At 38.8% G+C, this 11723-nt stretch overlaps 1 protein-coding gene across 1 annotated transcript in view; it reads right to left on the bottom strand.

Annotated features, from left to right (window-relative positions):
- Window positions 1-3015: 3015 nt before the first annotated feature.
- The window catches only part of gak (cyclin G associated kinase), a gene marked incomplete in the record, with an annotated part of 24602 nt that continues 15894 nt past the window's right edge, over window positions 3016-11723 (bottom strand). Inside the window, 18 exon segments of the mRNA XM_037680908.1 lie at window positions 3016-3509; window positions 3594-3770; window positions 4028-4176; window positions 4346-4618; window positions 4757-4837; window positions 4956-5093; window positions 5226-5420; window positions 5507-5768; window positions 5910-6070; window positions 6290-6451; window positions 6677-6870; window positions 7041-7120; window positions 7346-7463; window positions 7548-7742; window positions 7910-8043; window positions 8238-8360; window positions 8783-8931; window positions 9097-9146. Of these exon segments, the coding sequence (XP_037536836.1) occupies window positions 3408-3509; window positions 3594-3770; window positions 4028-4176; window positions 4346-4618; window positions 4757-4837; window positions 4956-5093; window positions 5226-5420; window positions 5507-5768; window positions 5910-6070; window positions 6290-6451; window positions 6677-6870; window positions 7041-7120; window positions 7346-7463; window positions 7548-7742; window positions 7910-8043; window positions 8238-8360; window positions 8783-8931; window positions 9097-9146 (2743 nt within the window).

Here is an 11723-nt window from a genome sequence, read left to right as displayed (position 1 = left end):
ATCCATTATCTTTACCCGTTTATTCCATTTTGGGTCACGGGGGTCGCCGGTGCCCATGTCCAGCAATCACTGTGCGAGGGGCAGGGTACACCCTGGACAGGTCGTAAGTCTATCACAGGGACACATAGAGACAAACGAGACAAACAACCATTCACTCTCTCACTCACACCTAGGGACAATTTAGAGTTACCAATCAGAACTCTTACAGCGACCTCGAGAGCATCTATGAACATTGCTGACCGCTCTTGTCTCCTCTGTCTGCAGAATGTCTACGTCACTATGTGCTGTTTGTGCGAGGTGTTTTTTTGTTTTTTTAATATTAGAGGTTTTTATTTCTCAGGCAGGGAAAAAAAAAAAAAAAAAAAGTCTGATAGGGATTTTTTTTTGCCTCCAACTCCTATATGTGTCCAGTTAACCACTGCTTTTGTCTGTCCAAACAGGTCTCACTTGTAAATGAGTCTTCGAGGCTCAATGTGATTTATCAGTTTAAAAAAACGTTGAATGAATAGAGACAAAATTAACTAAAGGGCATCCTACAATTAGCATCACAGGTGTCCTCAATTGTAATCAGTCAGGCTGTCTTTTAAAGGGTAAAAGTAGTCACAGTGCTGTTTGGCATCATGGTGTGTATGACATGACTGATAATCATCAGTGTCAAGAGTTCATCCGGCTCCATTTGAGCCACTTGAAGAAAACCAAGGAGGATATCAAATTATAAAAAAGGAAAATTGGAATTTGCCAAAATGCAAATAGACTCCAAAGCTTCTTCAAGAATCCTTAAAGAAACATACAAAGAACATGGTACTTACAGTGAAACACGGAGGCGGCTTTGCTGCATCCAGCTCAGTGTGTCTTGGCTCTGTGCAGGATGCAATGAAATCTCAAGACTATCAAGGCCTTCTGGAATGATATATGCTGCCATGGATCAAGAAAACTTGGTCTCAGTGGCAAATTTATGAGCCGTCCAACAAGATCATGACCCAAATATAGCGTAAAAACCCAAGACTGGTAAAAAAAACAAAACAAAACAAAAATAAATTATTCTAAAGTGACCTTCTGAGTCCTGATCTAAATATGTTAAAGTTGTGCAACACACCATCCTTCTAGTGAAGATCAGATTTATTAGTTTTTAAAATTAAAATGCTGAACTTCAATTCTAAAGCAATAGCTGACTTTCATTAGTTTATTTATTTATTGTCATTTCAGTGACTTTTGTGTAGTTTTCTGTCTTTAACGAGAGGGTACAAATAAATTAATCAGCATCAGAAAAAAAAGAAGTAAATTCCTCCTAAAGCACATTTTAATCTTATTCCATAAAAAAAAAGTTAACTTTGAACATTAAGCCTTTAAAATACAAATCAAAACATTATTTCCTCAGATCAAAAGATTTATTAATTTTTTTACATTTAATTTACATTCATATTAGTATGATCAAATCTTGTACAGTAAACACTGTCGATGAGTGGTTTTTATACTATTACACTGTCAAAAATAATTAAAATGGAATTTCAAGCATCAATTTGTTATTTATGTTTGTTGCTCCCGTTTTTTTTTTACAAAATGTCAGAAAACGAAACGGAAACAACTTCACTTCTGCCTTGTAAAGGGGAAAAAGTAAAGTTAGACATAAAACTACTGAATAACAGAGTAACACAGCAACGACAGACGGGATATATATTGTATTTTTGTAAAAGTACATTCTTAACATTTGATGTTTTGGAATGAAAACAGCAACGAAGGCTCACCGTGATCAACCATTCAACACATTCTGCCTATATATTAAATTAATATTTCAACTTGTGCCATCAAAATGTAAGAATACATCAACCCGCAACTCTTCCTTAAAACATAAGCATAAATAAGAAAATAAGCAATTTCATTGGTCCATGAGGTAAGATGTGAAAGCAAAGGAAAAAATAAAAAGTCGGAAGGAGTTTGGATAAGACAACATATAACAAAAGTGAGAGAGGCTTAAAGAATGAAAGGTGATTGCAAGCAAGAGAACATGATGCCCAACAAAGTTGCACTGTCTATGACAACTTCACACACACACACAGTCACATTCACACAATCCAGTCTGAGATTTAATGTCAAAATAAATCCCAAGGCTGGAATCATTACAAAGCCACTTGATGGATCATGATATATTTTTTGTATTTACACTGAAGTGATATTTAAGCTCCAAACGCATATTGTGAGGAAACAAAAACTCAAAACCATGAGAACCCGGATGGAATCAGCCCACTGAACTGTGCCCAGGAGGCAGGAACCAAAAGACTGAATGGGATTCATAATGATGATGACGATGACGAAGCTTAAAAGCAAAGAGCAGCTTTAACTGGGCAGACGAGTAGTTTACCAGCCAGTATAATCAAACAGGCAGCCTCTTTACCATCCCTGCTACTAGAAAAAGAGCACTTCAATAAAAGGCTCAAAGGATGCCTCTGGCTAAAAACGAAAACCATCCATGTTGTTCGAGGTTTGGTGTAAAGGAGCATGCAGTGAGCTACACAGTGTAGATTGAAGAGCACTTCAAAAACAACAACAGACTGACTGGATTGATTTGGAGTCTCCAAAACAAGTTTCCTTTGATCCGAGGAGTGTGCAGCAGAAACTGGAAGGAAAAAAGCAGCACTAGTAGTGTTCAGTAGTGACTCTGCAGAGGAGCAACCAAGTGGTGACCTGGAAATGTCCAGCAGAACTTTGAAATAATACGTTCCAAAAAGATCCCTTTTCTTCTTTTGTCTCAGTATTCGTGTTATTTTTTTCTAAAATGCATCAGTTATGTTTGTTTCATTGAAGGCAATCAAGCCTAAAATTTTCTAATGGCATTTTGCAAGCTTTCAATTGGCACTCAGCCAGGTTATTTTTAATTTACTTGTAAACTGCACGACTGGCTGTTTCCAAACATGCAGTGCACAAAGGAAACACTTACTGCCAAAAACCTAAACCTGATCAGCGCCTGATTCATATTGGGACATTTTGTTTTTTATAATCACCCTGTTTCCTTTAGTCTTTTTTTTTTTTTTTTTAATTATTCAGTGTGATTGTCACCCAGTACTCCCTCCCGATATTTGCAGCACCTCTCAGGCAGTCGCACAGGTAGGCAGTGAGTTTAAGAACAATCGCAATGTTTATTAAACTGGTTATTGACGAACCAGTGAGGATATTTTCATCTGAGCCCGACATGAGACAAAGGGCTTTTATTTCCTTTACTGTAGAAACAGAACAAGGTAAAGCAGGAGCAAGGGAATAGTAGAGAGGACACCTCTCAGAGGTTCTGTGCCCTTAATGGCCCAATGTGGGCTCAGTCCTGTCCAATCTGGCCCAGTTTAACCCTTGTTTGGTTAGGCCAAATCCAGTCCAGCGTGGTCTGGTTTGGTATGGGTTTGGTCCAGGCCAGGATTTTAGAAGAGTGCTTTGGATCCCTGGTTCTCAAATTCTGACCAGGCGTCGTTTAGCTCCATGAAGATCATTTTAGCGTACTGTTCATACGGCTGACCCGTAGCCTGCAGAGACAGAGACAACATGGTTTTGTAGACACAGTTTCAGGAAGGTTCAACCTGGTTTAACACAAAAACATGATCCTGTACCTTATCTGGATGGACGACGAGCACAGCCTTTCTGTAGAACTTCTTGACCTGATCAGGCGTTACAAGGTCAGCCATGTTCACAGGCCTCCAGCGGGTTTCCCCCTCCCACAAGACGGTGTGCAGAGTTGACAGCAGTGCTCTGATGTTTCGCTCCTTACCCTCGATCCAGTCCAAGATCTGCATTGTCAGAATACATTAGCATGAACACCACAAGCACCTGCCAGTTTGGTGACCACGAGTCACCTTTTTGAGCATCTAGTTTTCATTTTTTTTTATTGATCAAGCCTCTAAGTCAGGTGATTTACTCAAAGGTCTAATTTAAATCAGTACTTTCAATCTTTTTTGAATCCAGGAAAGATTCACTACAAACAATTATTCTTTCAAGAACACACGCTGAAGGAGTTTTGAGTGTTATGTCTAATGTGTGTATTTACTTGTAATTTAAGAGGATCCATGTCTTTTGAGATCTCCTGTTTCCTCATTTCAGCAATGGTCCTCGGTCCCCTTCTGTCTGGCCTGGATGCAAAACCCTGAGTGGAGAGCAGGTCCTCAAAATCATCCTCTTTAACCTTCGGTTTGGGTCCTGTGTAGAATAAGTAAAAATAAATGAAAGTCTACCATTGATATAAAAAAATGCAGACAAGTTCAGTTAATACATAACTATGAAGACAATTGAGAGAAAAAAAACAAACAAACATTATTTCATACCAATAGCCAACCATAGCCATAACTTCAAACATAACTTTTCTTACCAAATCCAGGTCCACGAACTCCTCTTTCCTCTCTCCCACCGATGACACTGGAGAAGGTGAGGTTGTAGTTGGGCTTAGTGGGCGGTGCCCCAGCAGGCTGAGGTGCTGAGGATCCTTTGGGTGTTGATCCAGATCCTGACATCCAAGGTTTGTTCTGGGCAGAGTTGGGTTTTCCAGCCTGCCAGGCCTGGGCTTGAGGCTTAGAGGAGGGAGTGGAGGAAGATGGAGTCTTTGTGCTTAAGGAAGGTCCAGAAAAATTACTGCTGGATGAACCTGCAAAAACAATAATAATAAAAAAAACATTAAAAAAATTAATGCTTAGAAAATTAATATACTAAAATCAGCATTTTCCCTTTTCCTTTGGTGCACAGCAAAGCACAAGTAACTTCATATCAGGCAAAACATCTTTACCTGGTAAATTAGAACCCAGATTTCCAAGTTCTGCAAAAGGATCAAAGGTCTGAGACTTGGCCTTTGACATGGATGACGAAGCTGCAAACACAGTGATGATAAAGTCCAAATGTTACAGAAATACATTAAAGATTGCCACATAACTCAATTTACAGGATAACAAAAACATCTACGTAATCCCCAATGTTCCTTCACCCACCTGTGTTGGTAGAACTGGGTTTGCTGTTCGTGGTGTTGACTCCAGCAGTGGTGTGAGCTGCCCAGCTGTCCCACCCCCCAAGCAAATCTGGTTGGCTGGCTGATGATGTCATCTTAGGGGTATCTTTCACAATCTTATCTGTCAAGAACAACAATCAATTTAGTTTCAGGTTCTTAAGATACTGTAGTGATTTAAGATTAAGCTTTGTAAGTTATGAGGAGGCGCCCTGACCACAGGGATAAAAAAAAAAAAAAAAAAAGATGGACTTACTGAGGTTGAAGAGGCTGGTGTTAGAAACAGGGGTGGGGTTACTGTGAGCCGAGCTAAATCCGCTGGTTGCCGAACTATCAGAGCCCAACAAGTCTCCAAACAGATCTGGTCCAGAGGCCTGTCGAGATGAACTGACGCTGGAGCCAACACCAGAGCCGGACCCCATCCCGAATGGATCAAACAGATCACTCATAGCTGCAGCACAAATACATAAGAAGGGAAAAATAAAAGTAAGCTTTTTATATTAATGCATCCAGCACCTATAAAGTGTTTTCCATTACGTTTCGAATCTGGTGTGGCTCCACTGGTTGGCTCACTGAAAAACAAATCTTCCTGCCCTGCCCCTGTCTGACCAGCAGGAGGCGCAAACAAGTCATTGAGGAGGTCACTGTTGCTAGAAGCAGCTTTTAGTCCTCCCTCGTCTCCTTGATTTGGAACTTGGGAGGAGATTGAGGACATGGCAGAAGGATCAGGATCACAGTTCAACCCCAAGAGGTCAGCTGTGTCACTACGAGAAGGTTCTCCAGGTGCAGGAGGTGGTGTCTGGACAAAAAGACAGAAATTATTAAAAGAGAGGAGGGGGTGCACTCTGGGTCTGTTTCACAGCACTGACAGAATGCACATGAAAGGTTATAAAGTATAAATTTCATAAGAACATAGTCAACAACCCAAGACTTTCTGCACCTGGAAATCAGCATCAAACAGCTGTTCACTGTGGTCTCGTGATAAAGCTTCCATACTGGGGGCAGAAAAGGACTCCCCCTCTGACTGATCACTCATGTCCTCCTGATCATTCAGGGATCCTCCTCCTTGGCTGTCTGAGGCATCATAAAAGTGCTGATGATCTATAAATACAAAAAATAAAGTTATTGTGCCGTCTGTTAAATTAAAAATGTTACATAGTGTTTTAGAGTTCCATTTGATTTACTTTGGAAACATACAGACAAATAACAAAATAAGAGCCTTTCTCTTTCTCCGTTACAAATATTAATAGGAATCGTAAAGCTTTACAAATAAAAAAATATACTGCCAATGAAATAGTAAAGCCCAAAAAAAAAACCTGCCTTCCCAATCAAGCGTTTGGAAGAAGTTGCTGGCACTGGCATCGTTGCTCGCAGGAGATTCTGGTTCTGTTGTGTTGAAACCTTCTGGGGTCTGAGCAGGTGCGGTAGTCTCCGACTCATAAAATGCAGAAGAACCAGGCTGACGAGGCAGCTCGGGCTTACCTGCAGTGATTACATGTTCACTTCATACGTGCAAGCAGCTTGGTCTTGTGAAAAGAACGATACTTCTTGTATAAAAAATGTGACTTGACAACATGTTAGTACAAGTGAACAGAAAAAAATCTGAGGTCATACTAATGATGATCCAAAATGTAAAAAAAGAGAGAAATAAGAAAGAGATGGATCAAACATGATAAAAAAAAAAAAAAAACACCTACAGACACCTACCAAATTTACTGAGGATCTCCTGCTGCTCATCACGAGATGAGAAGAGTATTTTTGGATTAAGGCCCTTGGTTTGAAAGCCCTCCCATGGAGCACTCCTCGTATTGGGCTTGTCCCTGGGTTCAACCTCAATGTCCAAGTTCACCTGGAACAAGTCTGGATATTTCTCCTGGATGTCACAGGCGTCCAAGTCGTACCTGAGAGCACAGCAGGTAGACAGGAGAGAAAACATTATGAAGAACAAACACTAAAACAAGATATCTCACCCCTGATAAAAATGCATTACTTCAAGACGTGTTAGTAACAATCAATAACCGCATCAATGATCACGTTTGCAACATGTATTAGTTGGAGACAGAATCCATACTTGGCAAACTTGACAGTAGTTGCATTTCTTGGCACAAAACCAGTGTGAAACTGGATCTGAAACATTTTCATGGATGCCATCTATAAAAGAAGAAAAATACAAGATTTAATTCATCAGTTGCTCTTATTCATCTTCACTCTTCTTTAAAATTCTGCAACTGACTTATACGTTCTACTTATAATAGAGATATCAACTAGACGACTCAAAATAAAGCAGTGCAACATTATATTAGCACGTTCCTAAAAATGTTAATGTTCATGGTTGAACTGACGTTTAGTGACAATCAGGCTTGTGAGTGTTTGTACCTTTGCCTGCAGACGCCCACCCAGAGTTGATCTTGCATGATAGATCACCACCAGGACATCTCCTTGGACTGTAACATTGAGGGGAATCTCTGCCTGGCCATCTTCCATCTTAAAATCCCTGAAGAGAAAGAGAGAATGACTGAATGGAAAAGAAATATTTCAGATTGGTTAAATTAGAGGAAGGCTGATGGGTTAAACTTACTTCATCCTGTCATACTCCTGTGACGTGGTGAGGACTCTTTCATCTCCAACGTAAACTTCACAGAACGGCCTGCACCCATTACGCTGCTTATTGAACAGCGGTACAGGCGTCATGATGATGGAACGAATAACCACAGGTTTGCTATGAGGGATGATGGGCTCCTCTGCCATCATGTCACACATATACTCTATGTACCTGTAAGCAAAAGTGAAACAATCAGAGCCGTATTGTTTGAATCAATAAATATATCAATGTAAAAAAAAAAAAAAAAAAAAGTAAAAACTGATGCGATTTGGTGAGAAATTTCCTGACTTTGATCAATCCCACAAAATAATAGTCTTTTATAAAACTTTAGTTTTTACCTTTTGTGTGAGGGTGCTATGCCAGGAGGGCAGCGTTTCATTGAGAACATGTAGACGGCAGCCTCAGCTGTGGTGAAAAGACGGCAGAAACACAGGAAAGAACAAACTGCCACTGCTGATGCTGCTCGGCCATCCTGCAGAAGAAAAGTTGATGCAAACTCCATTTGCATTGGACCTTTGTTTTATAATCTCTTAGTTACACACAGAAGCTCTGGCGAGGCGTGAATGCTCGCACAATTTGTGTAAGCTGTACTGAAAACTGCATTCAGCTTGGAAGAAATTAGTCCGTCACCTCTCATGAACACGCTCGGTGAAGCAGCATACTTACTAGACAGTGTACTATACAGATGTTCCTCTGGTCCTGCTTGAGCCACTGATGCATGTTTTTGCAAACATTGTAGAGACTGCGGAGGTTGGGAGCACGTCGCACCTGCCAGTTACACTCTGAAACCTGCACACGCACACAATACAAAGATCTTCACCCCCATTGATCGTTACAACACAGTTACAGCTGCAGCTGTTTTCAATAACAACCCAACATCTGGACATTAGGCTACAATAAACGACTGTATGACAAAGGCAAAGTAACATATTAATACCGGTAACTACAACCGAGTACCATATTTTTTGGACTATAAGGCGCACTTAAGAATAAATGGTGAGCCTTATAATCTGGTGCACCTCATCTATTCATTGTGGTTGTGCTTCTTGACCTTGAACTGATTTTATGTGGTGCACGGCGCTCAAAAATCTGTCAAAATGTTTTAGTTTTACTTAATGCGCCTTATAATCCAGTGCGACTTATAGTCTGAAAAATATGGTATAAAAACAAACTCACACTGCTATGTGTACACACCAATATACACTTCTTACCCTGTTGTGGAACCGAGAGGGCCTGTAAGATCGTTTAGAGAGGTTGTATACAGCATAGTGGCCAGCGTGACGCGAGTCCAGAAACAGACGAACGTCCTCGATGTTATTCTTTATGGCCGACTCCACCCCTTCTGCTGGGAAAGACATGACTACACACAAAAACACAGATATTTGTTACATCAAAGGTTTCTCTGGCTAAAAATATGTCACATAGCTCTCAGTTGAAATAGTTGTTATTAAATTATTTATTTACTGATAACAAAAGAGCACAACGATGTTCATAAAACAGTGGAAGAATGTCAAGGTTTTTCTACCTGCTATTCTGGACGTGATGTAAGAAATATCCAGATCGCCTTTAGCATAGCTACAGAAACAAAATAATATATACACTCAGAAAAGATGCCAAGCACATCACACAGGGCAAAAATCATAACAGCAATGACTGAAGAAAAAATGTATAGTTGCTTATCTAAGATTAATTAATCTAATGTCGAAGGGTGATAGAACAAACAAAATAAAAGGGTAAGTCTTACAATATATAACTGAAACCCTGATTCTAAGGGTTATCCTATAATTTAGAAAATTATGACCATTTTCCCCTCTTCATCTTTCTATTGAATCTTCAATGCACAAGCATTTTGCAGAAGTCACATTACAGCTAAAAGTTGCTTTCTATTGGGAAATATTGTTAGCTAAAAGAGCAGTCAGACTTTATACAATTCTATAGCAAAAACAAACATAATAGTACATCACTAGAAGAAAACAACACAGTTCATTGGTAAATTTAGCAGAGGAAGCAGAAAAAGAGAGCCATCTATGCTACTGACAGCAAAATGAACTGCATGGAATTATTGCACACAGGTGATGCTGGTTAAACACAGATGAAGGCAAAATGGAGCTTTAATGACAGATGGAGCATGAATTCAACTTTTAATAAATATAGCGTATTCATTCGCTCCTTCATAAATCAACCATTCATACAGTTGAGCAGCTTGATCTTCATTATGGGATTCATAAAGTTACTTTTTGGCATATTAAGTTATTTCCAATGAAACCTGCCTCAACATCTCTTGTATATAGACCAGTCAGTTTATATGTCTACAAAAAAAAGTGTGTTCAGTGCATAAAAACAACCCCATTAGTGGGCAGGATACAAATAAAATGCTGATGACAGACTGTACTACTGTACTTTTTTCTGTCCAGAAAATGTTTTGTTTATAGCTTTTTTTAAGTAATAGCTCCTGTCTTTGCTTCCTATTTCTTTTTACAGATAATTGTCGCTGGCATCTTTGACAGCAATAAATAAATAAATACAAACAAACCAGAAAGCTACTTAACATTTTTAGGGAAAATATATTCAGTTCTGAAACCATATACTGTTGTTTTAAAGACTTCCTGGTTACATATTCCCAAAGACCTGATGTAACTTTTAAACTTGTCCAGAGCCTAACAGGTAAAAAAAAAAATACAGAAAAGTAAAGTCAGTAAAAGTTTATATAAGTTAAAGATTTCCAAACAATTGCACCCTTAGTTATGATTTAGTTTATAATTTTATGTCCATGAAACATGAGAAAATGAGCAATAAATTTCTAGCTACATTAATATGTTTACAAGATAATTTTGAAAGTAATGCGAGTCATACATTGTCTTTAGTTAAATAAAGATTATTTACTGTACGTCAGTGTATTTTTCCCTCTACTAGATTACAAGGCTGGTGAAATGTAGCATCAGACTGAGCTGCAACACAGGAGCCTCCAAAATGTCTTGTACTGGTTTAATGACCGTTTGAATTGTTAAAATATTCAAATTTTCTCTCAAAATAGTCAGATTCGTTGCAGGTGTCTCAAATCTTTTTTAATGTGAGTGTCTTAAACCAGTGGCTGTATTTTGACACCTGCAGCGAGACTCTCCTCTGACAGAAAACATCCAAGTCTACAGTCCTGGATGTCTTGGTCTAAAAACCATGCTGATGATAATTATTGAAAAACTGAAACAAATCACCCAACTTCATCTCTTCAAGTTTACTACATTAGATGATATCATAAATGTGGTCAATATTGGTTGCAAACAGTCAGTGAGAATGCAACTGCAAAATAGCCTTATTTTGCAAACCTATGTAATCAACAGATGAACAGTTGCAACCCAATACAATTTCACCTTTTTGAACAAAGGAACAACCTGTTTATGAGCATGTGCATAAAACATTGTAATAACGAGAGTACCCTTCTAAGCTACACAACAGAGATGGGTAAAATAACTGGGATTATTAGATTTAATCAAGATATCAAAAATGGTTACCAGACACGTCAGCGGTGTACATCTGGTAAATACGTTTAAATCATTTCACCCATAAATTACGCCCATCTGCACATTCACAGCCGGCTCAGCACTCATCCAGCTGAAGTATCGAGTGATGTTAGAATTATAAAGCTGTGATGACAGACACAGCACGACAAAACGTTTTAGTACGCGTTTCTCCCTCTAAATCAAACACATGCTACAGAACACAGAGCAACGCAAGGGCAGACAAATGTCCCCCACCCATAATTACCTCGGGTTGCTAGGTGATGTACACATAGTGGGACCATGAAGGATTGGGACAGAGAAAAGACAACAAAAAATAAACAACAAAACAAATGGAGCAAACTGATGATAGAAAAAGGAAATTAAATACTAAAACTATAAAAATAGGTAAAATTGTTTATTAAAAAGAAGAGTTGAATATTTTTAACCTGTCTGTAATGCAAAGAATCACCGTCAAGGTCACCTGTTGCTGCTACAAACTATTACTCTCAGAATACTGAATCTTAATTTTATACCATTTGTAGAAACCTGCTAAGTATCTGAGTGAAAAATAAAACTCAAATTCAGAAAAGCAAGCTACATGTAAATTTAAAGTGAAATGTGGGGCCAGAGATGAAATGATTGTAATTAATATATA

Source organism: Nematolebias whitei, chromosome 8 (assembly GCF_014905685.2).
Source record: "Nematolebias whitei isolate Nwh7 chromosome 8, NemWhi1, whole genome shotgun sequence".
NCBI lineage: Eukaryota > Metazoa > Chordata > Actinopteri > Cyprinodontiformes > Rivulidae > Nematolebias > Nematolebias whitei.
This window is presented reverse-complemented; position numbering and strand designations above follow the sequence as displayed.